Source organism: Barbatula barbatula (assembly GCF_947034865.1).
Source record: "Barbatula barbatula genome assembly, chromosome: 25".
NCBI classification, from domain to species: Eukaryota; Metazoa; Chordata; class Actinopteri; order Cypriniformes; family Nemacheilidae; genus Barbatula; species Barbatula barbatula.
The window spans coordinates 12,746,115-12,767,956 of NC_136788.1; the positions used below are offsets into that span (position 1 = coordinate 12,746,115).

The 21,842-nt window shown below is 38.7% G+C and overlaps 1 protein-coding gene across 1 annotated transcript in view; it reads right to left on the reverse strand.

Annotated features, from left to right (window-relative positions):
- Positions 1-21,842, reverse strand: part of shank2b (SH3 and multiple ankyrin repeat domains 2b) — a gene marked incomplete at its 5' end in the record, with an annotated part of 73,439 nt that overhangs the window by 30,770 nt on the left and 20,827 nt on the right. The window contains 4 exons of the mRNA XM_079449717.1: positions 1,208-1,318; positions 1,750-1,907; positions 8,547-8,886; positions 18,591-18,657. Of these exons, the coding sequence (XP_079305843.1) occupies positions 1,208-1,318; positions 1,750-1,907; positions 8,547-8,886; positions 18,591-18,657 (676 nt within the window). The remainder of the gene's footprint in view (positions 1-1,207; positions 1,319-1,749; positions 1,908-8,546; positions 8,887-18,590; positions 18,658-21,842) is intronic.

Genomic DNA, 21,842 nt, shown 5'->3' on the forward strand with positions numbered 1-21,842 from the left:
ATGTATTGCAAATATTGTCTGTATTTATGCACAATTTTACATATTTGTGAGTTTGTTTGAGACAAAGTTTTCACAGCACGGCAGTGAGTAGATTTATCTGCACATGGTCAAAAATCTATTGTACAAGTTCACAGATTAAATTTTGCTGCTCTTTCACCTCCATATTACAGCTCTGGACTGTTAAGGTTTAATAAAGATTCAGTTCCACCAGACCTGGTTCAGGATGTTTTTCAATGAAGAAAACCTCACACGCACACTCGCGCACACTCACGCGCACACACACACACACACACACACATATGGAAGACATTCGTTTGGCCCAAAATAACAACTCTCAACAGAATGTTGCCCCTGGTCCCGTTAACCAATTTGCACAGAAAATATTTTGTGCGCACAAACACACCGAAGTTACACAAAAGGCAACAATTCCACAAATATTTTTAAATGATCTAATATTAAACACAACTGTAGACTAATGGTATGATTACTGTCAAGTGTACTGCCGCCCCTGTCTAATTTGGATATAATGCACAAAGTGTTTATTCGAATGGTGACAGATGAACGTGAGCATGTGATCTGAGAGGTGGACGTGTTCAGTTTGTGGCCTAGATGCAAATGAAGACTAACTGAATTAACAGCCTGCTATAGCCACAGGGCTTCTCAGATATTCTGCGGGTTATCAGAGCAGCGTAATTTTTTTTTTATTTGTTCTAATTTACACTCTATTCATACTAATACATGAGCAATACAATCAACATTTTGTTCTTGTTTACCTACTTTGATCATTACGAACCTGTACGACACAAAAGGAGATTTTCATAATGTTAACCCTGTTATTATTTACACAATGAGATCATAAAGTGGTCTGACAAGCTATCTGACAAGCTTTAAAGTACCTTGAAATGTATGCAATATATTCTTTGGAATTTATAGTGTGAATTTCTGTCTGTTGGCTTCAGATGACTTGCAGTATAGTGGTAAAATTAACATGGACCAGTTTTGAGGTATTTTTATGATGCATTTCTGGGCTTAATGCGTGCCGTGAATATTCTTAGATGAACATAGTCTTTAATGTCTCGCAAAGTCAAACGGGTTTAAAACAACAAGAAGATGAATAAATGAAGACAAAATGTTTACTTTTGGGTGAACTGTCCTTTTAAAATGGCCATGACAGTGAATGAGAAGTGGTTTGAGTGTGTACACTCACAGGGTCTGTCCTCGGGTTTGCTTGGGATCTCTTCCACACATTCCGCTGGGAACCAGCCTACATTCCCTCGAGCGCTGCCTTCCCAGAATCCTCCTTCTCCAATACTGAGAACTATGTGTAGAGAAAAATGATAGAAAGATCAAAATCAGCCATCCATCATTAACAACAACAATGCTACTATACCAATGCAAACAAATTAACACATGCGGTAATACACAAATGCTGAAGATTTAGAAAGTCTCGTAGTGCACCTCATTCTATTCATGAGTTCGTAATCTCTACGGATAGACAACAGTTATTATGCGTATTTGGCGTGCTGTCCCGGGGAGTCGGCTCAGAGCTCCTAGGACCTCCGTACTCGGAGGGCCCGCCCCTTGTCCGGGGAGAGGCCCCGGGCCCGGAATGTGCCCGGACTCAGGTCATTCCAAACACACAGTTTGGGTGATTCGTAAAGTTCGTTTTAGTGCTTTTATGCTGTGCCAAAGCTTTAGATAAAAGTAAACAGTAGTTCGACACCCTGGGTTTGTTAGAGAAACATTTACCTTTGACCCTGTCGTTCTTGTATAAAGCGATTTCCCCCTCCGCCTGTGGTTGGTAAGACTTCACCACCACGTAGTGTCGTCCTGGCACAGCGCTATACAACTTGCGTTTGGACCCTGGGGTTTCCATACCGGAGTAGGCGTCCCTGTTGGCACAACGACTAGTGAGAATACAAGTGACAAAGTCGTAAAAAATATATTATGTAAAAATTTGCTCTTGCATACAAATATGGAAATCTTTATATATATATACAGAATATACGTGCTAAAGCATTAATTGGTATTAGTTAAATATGTATTTTATATTTTCATTTAGTTATTCAAGGTCAAAATTTATGAATAAAAAATAAGATATTCATTTATATGCTATAAACAACTCTTCTGTGTGGTCTGGTTGTGGCGACAAAGAGGTTCTTAAGCATTACTAATGTACATATGGGGTACATAAAAGAAAAAAGTTGAACATAGCAAAAACTCATTGATGTAGCAGCCATAGAAGTCTGCACTGATGCACACTATTAAAAGTAAGATGGCGCCCTCTGCTGGAAACCCACCATAAATATACATTATTGCTGGATTAGCTTCCAGATTTAGAGGATTCTGAGAGTAGCCCTGAGCCATTACTTTACTCTACAGAAAACAGTACCTCTATTGAGCATTGGAGGACTGTCCTAAAATGACTCTCTGTGTACCCTGTGGGAGCAGACAGCTCCGTTTCCAAAAAAAACTTCTTCTGTGTGAAAATGCTGACATTAAAAGCCAGTCCCGAAGATGTTGTTAATGAACGTGTTAATGAGGGCGCGATGGGCCTGAAAATAACGCAGACACTCTCACGGCAAAAGAACATCTAGTTTTCGGTAATGATATGCATAATCTTCAAGGCACATTTCCTTTTTTCCCCTTGACTTCAGCATATAAATGTCAAATGTTCTTGGATTGACAGTTTACAAAAGCAACCAAATTTTAATTGTGTAAAGCAGAATTCAGACTTAATGGTATACATTTTAAAACAATGTACTGTAATAAATGTGTTAAACAGAAAGATACCATATACTTAAATAATAAAAAATAGGTGCAGATGAAATTGGGACAAAGCACCTACAGTACAGTATGTATACCCTCCATGTGCCTTTTGCTTTTTTAAGCCTCCACTGAGATCCTGTCAATGTCACCGGCCGTCTAAGGTCAACATACCCAGATTAGCTTTCTTGCATAAAGATAAAGATGTGATGTTTGTTTAGAGCTCTAGAAAATGTTTACGTGCAATCCAGACCTAAACCTGTAATTTCTTAAGATCTTAGAAAACATTTAAGGGATGGCCCACAAACAAATTTAAATGATGTTATCATTTATTCACCCTCAAAACCGGCATGACTTTCTTTCTTCTATAGAACATGAAAAGAAGATATTCTGAGAAATGTCTCAGTGATTTTGAGTTCATACAATGGAAGTCAATGCGGTCATGTGATGTTGGCTACCAACATTCTACAAAATATCTTCTTTTGTGTTTTGCAGAAGAAAGAAAGAAAATCAAACAGGTTTAAAATTACATGATAAATTCATTTTTATTTTGGGGTGAACTATCCCAAAAAACTCCCCTAAGTCGCTCTCTACTTCTAAGTCGCTTTGGCTGAAAGCATCTGACAAATGATAAATGGAAATTTTACTTGTTACATTGTATATTGCCGGTTTTTCATATTGTTTATGCTCTCCAAAATGTATATTGTCTATTGTAATGTCCTGTCATAAATGTAATGTAGATTATAATGTAAACAATGTAGTTTCTACTGTGCATATTGTTTACTAGAGCAATAAATTACCTTTCTATAGTAAAATCTTAACCTCAAGGTGGTTAAAACACCGGCAACCGCAGTAAAATGAGAGACGACAGTGTCCAATAAATATTGACTATTATTATCTGCTAATAATAATCGAAACAAGTAATTAATGCGTGTTACAAGTGTTATAAGTTCATTAGCCCAACTGCAGGTAGTTGCCAAGCAACATTGGTATGGATATACTGGATATATTCTCCATTAATTCTATGCAATAAATGTAGAAAATAATATGATGAGTTTGGTTCCAAAATAAGATAACAAAAAATTCCCAAAATCATGTTTTTTTTATCTCATTTTGGAACCAAACTCTTATACAGCATGTGTTTTGCGGCTCCGATGTATTTTGTGTCCTTTACTACAGAGAAGATATAGACTATACACTGTAAAAAGCCTTCACAATTTAGTGTTGAAGTTTAATGGTTTTAATGTAAGCTGAATAAACAGATTCAGAAAGTTCAAGTTGGGTAAACTTAAAAAATTGTAAACTGCTAAATCATTTTTACCACAAATAAACAGGCTGGTTTTGAAGTAAAGGAGGGTCTTTACTTCTAAAAGCAAAGCAAAATGTTGCCCATCAGAAAAGCGCATAACCTCAGAAACTACATATTAATAGTCAGAAAGTTTTGACCCGGACACAACTCTATGAAACGTTCTATTAACATTCTATTAAAACCTTTAATTTACATGTAAATCTGTTTGAAAGGGAAATGTCACCCCGAAATTAAAATTCTGTCCTCAATTACTTTCCTTATTGACATTTCAAACCTGTATGGCTTTTTGCTTCTGCAGAACACAAACGATATATAAAAAACATTTGGTGAAAGAAAACCGTTGGTATCCATTGACTTTGTGTGATTTGGTACCCTTTGGTTTTGTGTCCATACAACAGAAGTCAATGGGCACCAATGGTTTTTGGTTTCCAACATTCTTCAAAATATCTTTTGTGTTTTCCAGAAGAAAGTAAGTCGCACAGGTTTGAATAACAAGAGGGCGAGTTAATGATGACAACATTTTAATTCTGGGGTGAACTATCCCGTTAAAGACATCTTGAACTTAAATCTCAAAATATTCAAATTTCCATTAACCACGAAACCAGTCAAGTTTGACCCGTATGCAAAGCCTACGAGCACATACTGTCTACTGTCAGCTTTCAAATGGTCTCAACATAAAGAACCCACACACCAGCTGATGATTAAAAGCCAATAGGTGGAAGATAAAAAAGCATATTTCAGCAAACCATAAATGAGGGGCTTACCCATTCACAGCACAGCCTATGGCAGCCAAGCGCTCTGCCAATGCAACTAGCTGTCAAACCGTACTGCTTTCTTATCCAGCTTCATCCAAAACACAATTACATAAGCTCTGCTTCACGTCTTATTTTTGGAGGAAAATGCAAAAGAGAGTTAATGTGGGCTGAGATATTTATGCAAAAGAGGGAGGAAGAAAACAAGGCCAGCAAGTGTTAGATATTGGTTAAAGCGGCACATGTATAGTCACATTCACAGGACTATTTTTAATCGAGCTTCAAGCTAATAGGGAATAAGGTATCAGAGTTTTTACGCCTGTGACTGCCGCCATCAAACCCTTAGTGGCAATTACTGCAAAGACAAACACTTGGCAAACACATTGCTGTGCTGTCGTATAGTGAAATGATGTTATATTACAGGCTATTCGGTTAAACTTAGCTACAGCTAAATCAGGCTTCATTTAACTCTGTAGGAGTTCATTAAACACTGATAATCTTACAGCGTTCTGACTGTGTTTATTTAGATTAGCGCTTTTTTAAGCCTTTGGATGCATGTCCTATGACTTTTATGCTGTTTCACATGTCCCAGGCATTCAAGACTTCTGTTATAAACTAATTTGTAAAATGTAATTTCACAGTATAGTTTAAAGTTTTATGTGAAGTGCTGATTTATTAAAGCATGGCAAAATTATTACCATTTTTCAGTCAATAGAATCATTTAAGAAACGTCTAAGTAACGTCAGAGAAACGTTAATGTCTTAAAAAAAATCCTAAACGTATTAAATTATTAGGTGTTCGAGGTCGGTTAGTATGCTTCAGACTATAAATGAAACAACTTTTATTTTCTATTGACAGGCATACAGTACAAAAGTACATACATGCACTCTCACTAAATATATTTAAACTGGGATTAAAAAGTACCATGGAACTGCTATAGTTACAATGGTAAAACTACATTTAAATAGTGGCATTCTTTGTATACCACTCAATACCTGAATATAGTGAACACATGCGTATATTGGAACAACCACAGTACAATGTGTAGACCTTCAAAATAGAATCTTCAAACTTACAACACAAACAACATTTACAACATGACCTTTCCTGGCGAGGGATAAGAACGCTCCAATTTCTCATGTTTATAGCTGTTGACAAATGGCAATTGCAATATGCCGCTATAACCGACTACATCTGCTTCAGTTCCCTTCTCAGCCACTAAAGAGCAGCCACATTATCTAATACACCACGGAGTAGAAGACACATAGACACAGAGTGAAAGTGACATACATGCACACGTACGCACACACGCACACACACACACACACACCATACGGACATAGCCATAGCAACTGCTGCTGTAACTAGGGGATGGTGTTCGGTTTGAGCTGCACATGCAGGCAAGAGCCAATGATATTTTCACGGGTTTGACACTGACACTACCTAGCAGAAATGAAACGTTTCTCCAACATTTCAACACTTTTTTTAGTTACAGTTACCAGAGTATGTTATGAAAACGCAAACAATACCGCTGCAACTTTGAGGAACCAAGTATCATTAAAGCTTACAACCACAGTAGAACGTTCTGGCAATGTTGTGAACATACCAAAAACTAAATCATTGCAACAACCTAATAAAAATACCAAAACACAACCAAAGTACAACGTTTGCTACCATTTTATTTAGGTTAGATAGGCTAGCTTGAGAAACGACCAGAAAAGCACTGTCGATTCTAACGCAACCAATGTCAAGCACAACAAGCGAATCTATATAGGCTACACCGTGAGAAACGAGAGGAGAACAGGGTCAAATACCAGAGGAGTTAATTCTTCCTTTTTAAAATGACATCTAATTAGAGGAGTTTTTGCAGTGGAAGTGAGTAATTGGCCTGGCCCACTTACTGTACCGAGCCTGCTCTCGCGCAAGAACCCCTGTTGAGTGACAAGATTCGCACACCCACCGACACACATGCATGCGCGCAGACGCACACACTCCTGCACATGTGCACGCTGAACTTTCACTACATGATATGCTCCCACGCATGCACTCACTCCGAGAAATATATATAAATGCTGTATATATTCCATGTACACATATAGCATACAAGCACATGTTGTCTATTTCAACAGATTCTTGCCTCTTCATGTGTCCTACATTTTTGTCAGCTCTCCATATTGCACCTTTGTTTATTGTGATGCACCCAATGTCACAAAGCTGAAAAACAGCACACTGGGCTCTCGTCCAGGCTCATCCTGGATCAGGTGCGCCTTCATTGAACCAAACCCTGGCTGCTTGGTTATTTAACAGACAGATCCCCAAATATTTTTGACTGTTTCAAGGCCCGACTTCCTAATGTGTATTGCTTTCCATGCACTGAGATTCACGTGTCATGATAAGTTCTAGGTTTTCTTCATGTTTTCCATATACTACTGTACAATTTTACAAATACCTTGCAGGGAAGTTTTGTTAACATTTCCAAAATGCATCATTTCTAAGATTTTATTGGAAGGTCATACTTGTAAAATAATGCATATGTGTTTTTTATACGAATTGAAATATTTTATCTCTCATACACTTTAAAATGCACTAATAATTTAATGGTTATCCACTGAGAAGTAAGCCAGGGTGAACTCTATAAATGGCTTATTAAGTGGCAATTAAATGAAAATTATAAAGTAATTTCGCTTTGTTTTCCTCATAGTAGAGGAATGGGTAACTATGGTAACCAGGACTTCACATATACTGTAAACCTTCCCCCAGTACAAGATTCGACTCGATCCGTACCTTTCTAAATATACCATCAAATTATTCCCTATATCTGCTTTATGATGCAAAATCTCCACGGCTTTACGTTTTACTGCGTCTCTTGTGTGCTGCACAATGTCTTTGAACCTTTGGACATCAAAGCCGCTGTCATGATGTTAAAGTGCTGCTGTAGAATACAGGCACATGACCGCACATGAATTATAGAAAGTGCATGATGCTCCCTTATACCCAAGCTATGCAATATTGCTATATCTAACTAGAAAGCTTGACTCAAGGTCTGACAGACACTTTGCTGGTAGACACATAAGTCTATTCAAGGACGTAGATCCTTGAAAATCATACAAAGTACAGCTGGACAAAGTGCATCTCCATGGTCTAATCCACTTCCCAACCACCAATTCCCAAAAAGCAACATTTGACCTAATTGCATCCACACATGGCCCTATAAAAACAACACGAAATTGGCTTAAAATAGGGCCTCTGGTGGCTATGGATAAAAACAACTGTCCTTATAGAAAGAGACATACTCTGCTCTGGACATCAAAGGATCCTCTTAACCCCAAACTGAGAGGGACCCACTTTGGTCCAGTCTGAAAGTAACACATATTACTCTCGCCTGGTGTCAAATGTGAGTAAAAAACTGTTTGCCAGTAACTTAAAAAACTGAAAAGAAATTATTTAAATTGAATTGTGATACACAAATACATAAACACTTATTGATTTTTCTCTAGTACTGACAACACCTGTGGAGAATTCATCACATTAAACCTCCAAAGCTACAATATAATGTGTTTTAGTGATTTTGTGACATTTTTAAAGATTCAATGTGCGATAGTTTCATGGCCAGGGCGTTTTATTTATAGCCAATAAAATGTGGTAAGAGTTCATATGTTCAAAGTTGAATTTTGATAACTCATATTATGTAGGTGGACATATCACAAGGTGGAACTGACCTGCTGTGGCGCTGGGGGGTCTGTCTCCGGGTATCTCCCTCCCCTAGCCGTCCCAGGGAAGGGGAACGGCTTCGGGGTGAGCGTCCCCCCCAAGCCATGGTCTTCACTGTGCCATTGGGGCTGTTCTGCATCTGCTGGGGGTGGCGGGGCGAGAAGCTGCGCAGGGGTGAGGGTGAGCGCGAGCGGTCCGGCGGGAGCTTGTTGACGTTTAGGTTGTTGTCGCTGTTGGAGCGGAGCAGCACGCGGGGGGTGGCCAAAGTGTTCCTGCCCTGGTGATGCGGGGGCGTCTGCTGCAGCTGCCTGCTGCGACCTGCGCCTGCCGGTGCCTCCCGAAAAGGCACTTGGAAAGAACAAGATAGAAAAAGATTAAAAATGATAATTTACAGAATGTGAGGCGGACTTTAAACTTCTCCGCCAGCCTCAAAGCAATTCATTTTTTTTAGGCGGGCCTCATTTCTTTGCGAGTGGAAATAATTAGAGCGATGTGACAAGTGTTTAAGGGTGAGCGTTTCGGCTCGCTTCTACAAACGAGTAATATCACATTTAACTCAGACTTTGCCTCAAGGGCCAAAAGTCCAAACGCTGTCTGTGCATTAAGTTCACAATCACCTCCCTTTTAGGTTATTTATGAAAACATTAACTGAATTTGCTGCAGTTTAATTAATTTATGGAACCAAAGGACCAGATATAATTTCTAATCCTTATAACTATTGCATTATGTGTTTCAAGTCAAATAAAATTTAAAGGAGCAATGTGGAGATTTTAGCGGCATCAAGTGGTGAGGTTGGGAATTGCAACTAGCGGCTCACTCCACCCCTCCCTTTGAAGCACTACGGGGGCTGACACAGAACTAAGATGTTGTTGCGTTTTCACTTTTTTGCTGGAGGAGATAATGTATTTATGCAACGAGCACTGTAGAACAGTTTTTCTGTTTAGGGCTACTGTAGAAACAACATGGCGAATTCCATGTAAGGGGACCAGCGGTGTATGTAGATAGAAATTCAAGTAATTAAAACATTACACTTCATTATGTAATGTCTTTATACACCTCTGAAGATATAGATATGTATATTATATTGCATTTCTGTCAATTGATCCTCCAAAAAATGAACACTGGACCTTTAAGATGTTCTGACACAAGAACTATAATTCTATAGTATTTGCCCCAAAAAGGACCTATTAAAAGTCATTTTAAGTTCATTTCATGATATATTCATAAAAAATTGTTGTTTATAACTACTTATGTGCACACCACAGATGTCGCACCTCTTTTTATAATAGGCTCCTCCTCCTGTTTGGGATTCAATTTTATATCCTTCTAATCTACGCATTTATCTTTCTCTATTTTTCTATGCATTCCCAGTCTCTGCGTGTGAGTTGGCCACACCCACTTATTAACATGTTCTCAACATAAAAAAAATCAGTTGCATATGACAATTTATTTCACAGCATTGATATATACCCTCATGCAATTCCTATTTAGATTTATGAGTTTTAGAAAAATATATATTTTGTGTTTCAGTGAATGATCAAGTGTAAATCCCTCCAAAATCAATTCATGAATTGCGTGAATTGTTTTATTTCATTTAAAAAGCTAAGATGCAAGATTGGATAGAGATGTTACTTTACATACAGCAGTCAAGGTTAGCAGGCAATTCATGAATTTATATTTGTCACTTGTATCATGATGTACGAAAGCCCCTTGTGACTGAATAATTCTAAACCTGTTTCGGAGGCTGGTCACATGGTCACAAATCCTGTGAGCTTAAGTTGTATTTAGCTTATCTCTGTCATACACTTACAAACTGGTCTTTCTCTCTTGAGCAACCAGACTAATCATTCTGGTTTCGAGAGATGATTTACCCCAAAGCCAAGTTTTGTGATTCCAAGGTGATATCCAAGTGTTTCATGGCCAGATGAGGTCTTTTTCCACCTCGTCTGCAGAAATCCTGTGTGTTTACTGTCCCCTGTATGTGTGACGAACACTTATAGTTATTTCCCTAATTTCACGTTAAAAGTGGTTCAGAAACAGGTTTAGCCACAGGAGCTTGTCTGAAGGATGCTGTTCACCATGCATCTCACATGAACTAGATAACACTAGAAGGGTGAGAGAAACGCTCTAAATATATTTCAACATAAGAACCCAGAAGCGCGAGGAAGCGGAATTACATCATAAAACACAAATCTGTCCCCCCGACCAAACATTTATTAATACGATGATGTAATTGCAAGTGCAGTGGTTAGATCACCTTCCCTGTCATCGCAGGTTTTTATTGGGTGACATTTAGTATGACAAAGCTAGGTCTCTGAGGTGCAGATGTTCTGGTTCATTATTTAAAGGGGAATCATTATGAAGATGATGTTCAGAAGCATGTGAGTTGTTAACCCCACCTTAAGAGTAAAGAAGAAATCCACCCAACTACCCAACTGATCGGGTGACTCCACATCAGTCATGATGTCAATAAAAAAACAAAAACGACATGTTTATCGATAACGGCGTATGAAATTTGCTTAATAATTTCCTTTTACAAAGACTAGATTTAAATGGGCGGGTCTTAGGAGCAAAACAAACGCTTCTCTGGCACTGAAATCAAGTAATGACATCACAGTCACTTTGGCTGTTTTATGGTAATGAAACACACATTTGTTCTGAACAATTGAAATAAGCAGCGACTTGTCAATTCTCTCTCTCATGCATTGCTAAACACAATGAATTCCAATGAACTTCTTTCTAAACCGAAGCGAATGTTCACGTTAAACTTTTTAAAAAGTCTTGAATGACATGCATGAAACGTCCAGAGTTTAGATTTCACGGCGGGAGTTGATTAATTTCCTCGCAGACAGAAATGACTCTCTCAAAGTGACTCGCTTCACCTTCTCTCAGCACCTCAAACTCATTTCCTCTCGGCCCCACGAGACCAGTTTTAAATGTCACAAACATCTGTCAAATACAGTCAAAAGCAAACCTAAAACACCTCAAAAACACAGAGCACAAACATAACACACTTTACCTTACCTAGGAAATGCGTAAACAACATCTCGTACAGTTTTGAGAAGTTACATGTGCGAGATTTCCACTGGCCAGAAGTCACAAAAGGTTAAGAGAACCCTTCCTTAGATCCTTAACCCAGCAGCACCTCTTACCTTCTTTCTTGAAGGCATTCAGTAAAGACTTCATGTCTCCTCCGTTTATTGCTCAATTAGTCCGTCAGTGTTGCCTTGAGGAACTTTACATGGAAGGTCGGGTTCTCCTAAACAGTGTTCCTTAGTTAGCGAAAGAGAGGAGCTGTGATGACAGTCCTCGCACCACATGATGCCGTCTGTAACTGCAAGAGCGCGCGTTTCCTCGCTCTACACATGCTCTCTCTCGCTGACACACATGCATAGACACTAACTCTCTTTCTCTCTCTCTGTCACTGTTTCCTTCTATTCAGCCCCACCCCCTTTTCTATTTCTCTCTCATCACTCTTCCTCAACACCCCCCACCCCCAAATAATCACTGTATTATGAGTTGGAGCCCCCCGCGTCTAAATTCCGCTATATAGTCTTGTCGTAAGACATGAGTGAAGTGCGTTGTTGAATCAGCTGGGTGACAAGTCCATGCTGGGATAATTCTGTTCAAAACACAGCCATTATGACACAAAGTACTGAGATAAACACCATTCACCCAGAATTACTCAGGTTTGGCCCATCAGTGGCTCATGACACCATACAAGAGGTTTCTAAATCAGTGGCGACCGCCCACCGTACGGCACAATCAAGATGCTTGAATTAGCTGGTGAAAATGAGAAGGTGCTATTGATTAGTGATTTTAACCCTTGTCGGACTGCCGAAACAGCTGTATGGGAATCAAGCCCCTGAGTGTTGCTAAGCAACCGAAGCATGGATGTCTAAATTAGTCAGTGCAAGTTGCCGGGATTGAATTCTCCCGTTACCCGTCTATGTGGGCTGTCCTTTCACACTAGCAATTCACAATTGCCTCTCTCTCTCCCTCTCTCTCTCTCTCTCTCTCTCTCTTTATCCCCACCTCCCTTTTTCTGGCATGAGATTAAAAAAAAGCGTTTGGATATAATGAGGAACGGAAATCTTGCATGTTAAAATCTGTGTCAGGTATGATGTCATCAGTACATCGATTTGAATATCTGATACACATGCAGTGAAGTTCACAAAAGCGTAAATACTTCTGTTCTTCATTCTTTCCTACCTTAATACAAATTAATTTATGAAATTAAATTATCTGCATGACAGTTTAAACATTGAAACATTGAACCCGTAATTCCCGAATATCTTTGTATTTTGAAAATGATGATCTAGAAATTCTTTAAAATCTTGATCTATCCCTTATATTTATAACTTTCATTTTAACAAACATTTTTGGATTTTAAGAACTTAGTTCCAGGCTCAAAACTGGTTTTGTAGTTAAAAATAAGTTAATAAATAAATAAACCATGTACAGTACTGAACTAGTAAGTAGTAGAAAAGTAAATAAAACCTACTTTTTATTTAAATTATTTATTTTATTAGCCTTCATTTGGTTTCAGCCAATGTAAGGATAAATATTGCTGCTGTCCTTCCAAAACCTCTGATGTAAAAAAATTACAAAGTTTTTGAGGAAATATAAAAAAAACACTGTACTTTAAGTTGACAAGCTTTTTGATCATTTTTATTGGGTAGATATTTGCAAAACCCAGTGGCAAACGTAGAGGGTGACTAATAATAATAATAATAATTAATGTCAAAAAATAAACATCACAAAATATGAAGATACAATGTTTCAGAAGGACAGCAGCGATTTCTACAATTTCAACAGAGATGACGATATAGAGTCAAAAGTTACAGATCGCATCTTTAAAAAAAAGTTTACATATGTTGTTATAATTGCTTCCAATGTTTCCTCATCTGTAAGTCGCTTTGGATAAAAGCGTCTGCCAAATGACTAAATGTAAATGTAAATGTAAAAAATAATCTCAGATTTTGGACTCCACTGTAAATCTTTCAATAAAAAAAACCTAAAGTAACTGTAGACCGAGCTATTCATCATTTTTTGCATTAGAAATCTGAATTTTATCTCTCGGTATGAGTTGTGACCAAATGAGCCACCGAACTGACAAAGCTGACAGCTTACATCCAAATAACATTTTCCACAAGCAATAACACAACAACCTGCCAAACCGTTTGATACTTTCCCAGGAGAGCTGTGATCGTGCATTCACAAGGCAGTTGTGATATGGCCATGATTACTTTAAAACAAACTGTGTGTCCGCAGTGACAGCCATCCCTTTATTTCTATTTCCCTCTCATTCCTCGTTCCCCGCTGTTTGTGCCATTAACAACCTTGACTTATACTTTAGCCCCTGCTATCGGCTGCTTTGATTAATCTTTCCTGATAAAGGAAACATCCTTTCATGTGTGTCAGCGTTTTCCAACCCTCCGCCAGTCGAGAGCGTTGCTAAAGATGAATAGACATTTTCAGCCAATTAAAGGCTCTTATACGCAACGAACAATTCCACAGGGCTTCTGAGGGCCGACCACTGCAGCTGGTATCCACAGACTCATTAAATCAATAGTCATTAAATTGCACTTGAAACTGTACCACAACTAAAGAGCTCAGCCTAGTCAGTGGAAGCCAGCGCTCCGAGGTTTAAACATTGGGCCGCAAAACTAAATCTATAACTCCATCATGCTCTGCATTAGAGTTTTTTGACTTGTTTATAAACCCTGATTAAGTCACAGGCGTAAATTATGTTTCCCAGCAGTATGAAATCTTGTGTCAATACAGGCTGCACCGTCAACCTCCATAATTCTCAAAATATATCTGTGAATTGTTATATGCTTCAGCAAGAAAGTCGATAATAAGCCGAGCTCCGTCACCTACTTGGCTTTCCAACCCAAGTGAGCGCAAGGCAAACTCACATCCATTAAGCCAATTATTGTGGGGATCTGGTAACCATGGCAACCATTGGGTGGCATTAAATGGGACGACCATTTACATACATAACTACAGTGCTTGTTTTAAACATATAGGCTCGGCGTCGTGGTACATAAACAAACAAAACGCTTTCGACCTCATAAAAAGGGATAAAATCACACCCGTTCCAAATGTTGATGGACGCTACGAACTGAACAAACGTTCAAAGCGTCGACGCTGTGCCCTCTGCTGCGGTCTAACATGTGCATGAAAATAACAAGCCCATCCCATTTCTCCCTGAGTGACGCATTAGACTCAATGACAAACTGTGCAACTATTGAAGATTGTTCAATCAAACCTAATAAAAATGTTATCTTTGCACAGCTGGCCCACCGTCAAAGGTTGCTTTTGCCTGAAATTGAAACGTCAGGGAGAACAGCGAGCCTGCGGATTGCTAAGCTTTTTTGATGGAATCCTTGTGTTGTCACATCAGCTGTTATCTGAAGGCAAATGTGAAACCTGACAGCTGTAGTGAAGTGGACAAGAAATGTATTTGTAGCCCCTGAATCTATACCATCCAAACAGTCCCTAAGCCGGACAAAACGCTTTAAGGGAGACAGGGGCTAGTTGTCACACTTTTAAAAAAGTAAATGTTTTAGGGTACAGGAAGCTTATTTTTACCATTAAATTGTGTATAGGCACATAGACCACCATTCATGGCAAACTGTATTATTTTTATACATACTTGAACATGTTTACTAAACTGGTACAGTATACTGTATATACTAGGGTGACAACCACCCAACAAACCAAATGTGGTTCAGGTAATCAGTTTTTTACTGATTTACTGACAGACGTCATAGCCTATTGATGACTGAAATCTCGGGAATGCGGGACATTTTCTCCATATGCTCAATATAGTACACTATATAAACATATGCTATATTGCCATCTTGACTACTTACAAAGATTACGCAAAACAAAAACAGATGCAATTCTGTAGTGATTCATGAGAAATTGAAAACGAAAAAACACCACTTCCCAAAAGATTTATAAATTTTTTAGTATGAGGATGTCCCGAAAAAGAGAGTTAGTCAGGTTTTACTCAATTTGGGAAGATATTTGTCTCCAAAATATGGTTAAGTAGACCCACATGCACACAGAGAACAGACATCTAGCACATATTAACAAAACTGTTCATTTCAATTATCATCATTTCTGAATCCACAAAAAAATTTAATAATGAATAATGCAAAAAAATTAAATGCAATAAAATGTGTGCATATCTTAATATCAATATGATAAAATGTCCCACCCCTGATCTTTGCAAGACGTAAAGAACACCTGTCCAGAATTACTTCCTGTTTTAGTTTTTAACACTGGAAAAAAAATCAAAGTTTGTTTACGGAAGTCCTGCCACTCGGCGGCCATGTTTGCAACGGCAGCAATTTACGTCATAGCAAGTCCACAGCCCCATCTGAATGAGGAAAGGCAGATATTTCTTAATTGGCTGACAAGATTGATTGCCGATTATCTCGTTTTACTAGAAGGCAGGACTTCCTTCGCTAGAGTGGCCATATTGTGCGTTGCATTCCTCGCCATTCATTGTAACAGCAGTGGCACAGGCTGGCAAGTGCCTCACGATAGCGCCGCCCCAGAGAATCGTCAGTCTTTATTGATGGCTATGTGAAATACTAAAGAAAACCTGTATAATAAAAATATTTAAAAACAAAGTGTTTTGTGTCATATATAGTAACATGTGGCAGCCCTGATCTCCTACTTCCACTGATATAGATGGACAGTTAACTGACAAATCAAAGTCAGTCAATGTCATTCAATAACCAGGTTAACGCAGTACATTCCTATTCTTCATCCTGTCATTGCAGAAAAACCAGGACAGTAAAGGCCTGACAGTAGTAACGTGACAATCTCCCATCACATTCTGATCAAACCTGAAAAAACGTGCCCGAACGCCCTAAATTCAGAACAGGAAATAGTGGGAATTCTGCTGGTGTTGCGTGTGTGCGCGTATGCGGTTGGATGAGACTCCACTTCCTGTAAGGTCTGTATCTTATGTAGGTCAGCTCCACAGAGTAAAGCTCTCTCTAGATGCACGACTAGGTTCAGCGCACTACACCATCTATAGGGTGCAAAGACAATGAGAAACTGTGCACACAACCTTCCGGGTACAACGAGGCACTAGACAAATATTATCATTTATAAATCATAATGCATATGGATCGCATGCTATGTGTGGAACACTGTGAAAATGTACATGCAAAATGCTTGCTATAAATAATTCACATTTTAATGAGTTATTCATATCGGTCCGTACTTATGTTGCACGCTTTCTATCCCACATCTCGGTAGTGCACGACACTGCGGGTGGATCCGTGGCTTGCGTGCACTTTCAGAAGTCTATTTGCAGGGAGCTGATTTCATTTCATCCAAATCCTTTAGTTTAATGATGTCTAATGATTAATTAAATCTGTTGTGCCTTTCCTAGCCTTAATGAGGCGGCTGATTATGCGGTCGGTTAATTGAAATGAGCGTTCGGTCGCTGGATTCCTTCGAGTGTGGCTGAGAGTGTCGGAGAAATATACAAATGCATCTTACTTTGGGTAAATGAATACTGACATCTGCTACACGTGTCGGAGCCGTGGGAGCCGAGAGGGCTGTGTGAAGTAAAAAAATCATTTGTCATCTGTTTGTGGCCAAAACATTCTGCCGACTATGCATAATCTGATTTGTGCTTACTGGAAAATTAGACTATAGTTGATCAAAAGCTGATGGGCGCTGCTGTGAGAATTAGATCCACCCGTATGTAAAAATAACTTCAAATAATGTTATCTCACAAATTATCTTCTGTTCTACTGACTTAAAGAATAATATTCATCTCAGACGTATTATATTCAAGCGTTCACATCCACAATTATGAGCTAAAAGCTAAACCACATCGGGAACCCAAGAAGCAGATATTGCGAAGGCCCAGCATTATGACACTGCATAATTATGGGATAGACTGGAGATGAAGTCTGTTATGCCGATGAAGTGATACAGGAAGCCCCTTTTAGATTATCTTAGTCTTTAGCACAGTAGAACTTTTCACCTGCATTATCAGCTGCCTGACTGATAATTGGATCATATCCGACACCTAATGAATCCTTATGATCTCTTGGGTATAACAGAGGGATTTCACTTATTTAATGATTTTAATGGTTTCTTGGGAAAGATACAGATATTTTTAGTATTGAAACAAAAATAGGGCACAATATGCTGTATTAATATTAAGGAATTTTCCGTATTCATTTTTACAGTTGTTACCTGTATTTAACATTTTGCACTGCATTAAATTACATTTTAGCATTAACGGAAATGTCCGTAAAATAAAGGGAAAATGGACTGGTAATTTTGTGTGATTTGTTACTCACCCACATGACGTTATACATGTTTTGAGACTTCCCGGCGTCTTCGGAGCACAAATAAAGATATTTAGGTGACATTGAGAGATTTCCAGGCCTCCTCATAGACATCGTGGTTATAGTTGTTATCAAGGTCCAGAAAAGCACTAAAGACATTGTTAAATTGGTCCATCCGCTCATAGTGGCTCAATTGAATTGTTTTGATGTGACAAGAATACTTTGTGCGAAAAACAAACCAAAATAACAACTTCAATGGAAATATTTTCCTCTGTCATGTTGGTCTATGTGCATTCTGTGGAGGCAGACGCCGGCGTTCTGACGGACAACCCCCACACTGTTTGTAAGCTGATCTTTGCAAAATGTCTGATGGTTTCGATATTGAGGAAGACATGCACTTTTTTGCTCAACCGAAGTGCTCGCAGACAATTTTGGTTTGTTTTTCGCACATTTAGCATAAAAAAAATTCAATTGAGCCACTATGAGCAGATGGACTAATTTAACAATGTCTTTTGTACTTTTCTAGACCTTGACAACAACTATAACCATTATGTCTATGAGGAGGCCTGGAAATCTCTCGGATTGTGCTCCAAAAGACGGCGGGAGATCTCAAAACATGTTAAATGTCATGTGGGTGAGTAAAAAAAAACAGAATTCACACACATTTGATTTTGGGATGAACTTAAGAAAGTGCAATGGTTTGGTGTTTCAACTTACCAATATCTGTGTCTTTGTGATTCTTTATGATTTCTGCAAGCTCAAAGTTTCCAGCAATAATGGCCACCTTTACAAAAAAACAAGAAAGAAATCATATTAGATCATCTCAAGATTTACTGCAAAAAATTATCTGAAGCAAATTCAAAATAGTCTGGTAATTGTAACAGGGCTTCACAGGTAATAGACGCAGAGATTCAAAGAGGTGGGATTTATTCACAAAGCAAAACACAACAGCGTAACAAAACAGAGACTATACAAAGGACACGGGAACAGAGGTGAGTATACAGTCTTAGTGATGAGCATGATGGCTGGCAGGTGCGATGATAACAAAGGAGGGACTTGTGAGGGAGCGTGGAGGATGATGGGAAGTGTAGGCCAGGGGGAAACAGGCAAAGAAGAACACGGGAGGCAGACAGGACTGTGACAGTAATAACTATTTGTTTTTTTCTGAATTATTGACTCATTCTTGTCATCCCACATGATTGACTTTCTTCTGCAGAACACAAAAGATGATATTTTGAGGAACGTTTGTAACCAAAAAACATTGGCCCCCATTGACTTCCATTGTATGGACACAAAACCACTGAGACATTTCTCGAAATATCTTCTTTTGTGTTCCATGTTACAAAGTATTTTGTTCAAATATGAAACAAACAACATGAAACAGTCAGTCCACAAACCTTCTTTAAAAGAATAATATAAGACCACTGTTATGTAACAAATTAGGTGCAGATTTGTGCAGTTTTATCAATTTCAAGGTAACGTGTGTTCAAACTAAACCATTCACAGACATATAAACCATTCACAGGCTAACTGCCCCAAAGTGTAAACGCAGAAGAATCAGATTAGCCCAACATACATAACCAACCAATGGCATGGGTTTTTATTGGGGCTACCTGCTTGTCCAACCAATGACAGAAAGTGGGAGTGTTCATGAATCCTCTGGAAAGAGCCTCACCCTGTTTTGATATTCCAGAAATACGAATGGCGCAGAAATTACACAATTCACCTCTAACTTTTATGCAACTTCAAAAAGACCTTCACAGCATTTAAGGAATATATTCAACAGCACAACTTTCAATTAATCAAAGGGCAGTTGTGGCTTGGGGTTAGAGCGTTGGGCTTGTGATCAGAGGGTTACAGGTTCAAATCTCAGTGCCAGCAGGTCATGACTGAAGTGCCCTTGAGCAAGGCACCTTACCCCTGATTGCTCTGCAGTAATGTGTCACTGTAAAAAAACTACTTGTAAGTCGCTTTGGATAAAGCGTCTGCCAAATGAATAAATGTAAATGTAATCAGATGTTAATTTCTATTTAATAGCTTTAATTTTGCCGCCCATACCAACTCAGTTCCAAAGTTCTATATCTTTTAAAGGATCTATTCTTTAGACATCAGTCTGGTTACCGAGTTCGGATGTGAGAGCAAAACCGTGCACAAAAGACAAGACGTAACATAATGTGCTTATGAATGTTAGCATAGTGCGTGATAAAACGCAGGCTTCCTTCACATTACACTAGTTGCTAAGATTTATGTAATGAGGAACTGCATTCCTTTTCAAGTGAAATATGGTGCTTGGCTGCAGCATTGAGGTACAATGGTAGATGGGACACGAATAATCGAGAGCTGATAACTGCCAGGTAAATCAAGACTGTAAAATCCACAGAAGACCTAATTTAGGATGAAATGGGTCAAGAAATGTGTGTGACTGAAAAGAGCGTTTTAATTCATTGCAATACGGATATGTAAATGCGCACGCCCTATTTGGTAGATGCAACCTCTCAGTATCATAGAAACATTTGCATTTATTCTGCCTTTTCCTTTGACCCGTTATAATATATCGTAGAGGTAATCATTTGCTTAAACCCAAATACGTAGACGATGGCGAGTCACATCAGCAGGGAAAGTTCTGTTAAACCGGGCGGACAGGAGCAGTCCAGTGGAGTGCCTGAAGTTTCATGAGCAGTTTAAATGAGATGTAATCGAGTGGCCGGCGAGGCGTGAAATATGATTTTAGCAGCGTGAGATGAATAATACAACGCATTAAACAACGCATCGGCGGAACGCTGATATGTATATTACATAAACACTTCACTCCTACGTCAAGTTTGGAGTAAGCTGGGTCAATACGAAGCTTAAAGGTTGTCAACTAGAACATCCAACACAGCGAGGCCGCCCGTGAACGTTCTAACCTGCAGAAACCGTTTCTAATGCTTAAAAACATCTATTGACCAGGATTTACGGCACCACAGACTGCAAACAAAATGATTTTGGCTCTATTTTTAATTTCGTCTGGAGGTTTGCCATGGATTACTGTATGTGTTATCTTGCTGAAATAAACGCAATGTTCCTTTAGGCACAAACAACCAAAGATATTTGAGCGCCCAGATTCACACAGATCTGTTTTTCGACACAGTCTTGGATGTTAGGCGGAGAAGGTTTTTAAACTTTAAACAAAATATAAGACGAATGCCGTTTTTTAAAAAGGGTTTTGTAGGATGAGCTGGTCTATGCACTTTGAAATCAATCTCTGAAATAAACACAATGTAACTGCAGTGCAGATATGGTTATTTCTGTCAAGGAGGTTGCATTTCAAAGGGTTAAGCTAACATTATGTGGGTGGTCTACAGTATTGATGTTGGTGTGTTTGCTATTAAGACGCTTTACTGTACGTGCTGTTTTGCCACGAGCATCGGCTTTAATAGTTCAATTCATTGTGGCTATGCTTTGAGGTTTGGATTATTATTTTTAAAATAACTGGATACAAAAATCTATAAATGTCATTTCAGGGGTGAATATTGTAAAATGCCAAATCAATCAAATGGATATAGTAATTTTTATTGGAATTAAGCTTCTGTGTGTTTGTTTTTTAGTTAAAACACGTCCTCTCATCCCAGTTGAGAAACACTTCACGTTTTCAAAATGTGACAACCAATGATGTAAGTTTGGGGCGGAGCAAGCCCCTGGAGCATATTAGGTGCTTTGAATCCTGTTTGGAAATTGCATTGACAATTTTCCAAAGAATTAGTTTTAATGGTCATTGGCATCACAGTCAGAGTCAATACTGTCATCAGCTCAAGGCCACGGGCTTAAATAACACCTACTGCTGTCAGACACCTCACACGACTCAATGTCGCAACATGACATTTGAGAAAATCCCAAAGTAAACAGACACAGAAAACAAAGATTTATAAATAAATCCAAATATGTCTGTTTTCAAACTGCCTTTTCTGCTTATGATCTGCTTGTTCTTTA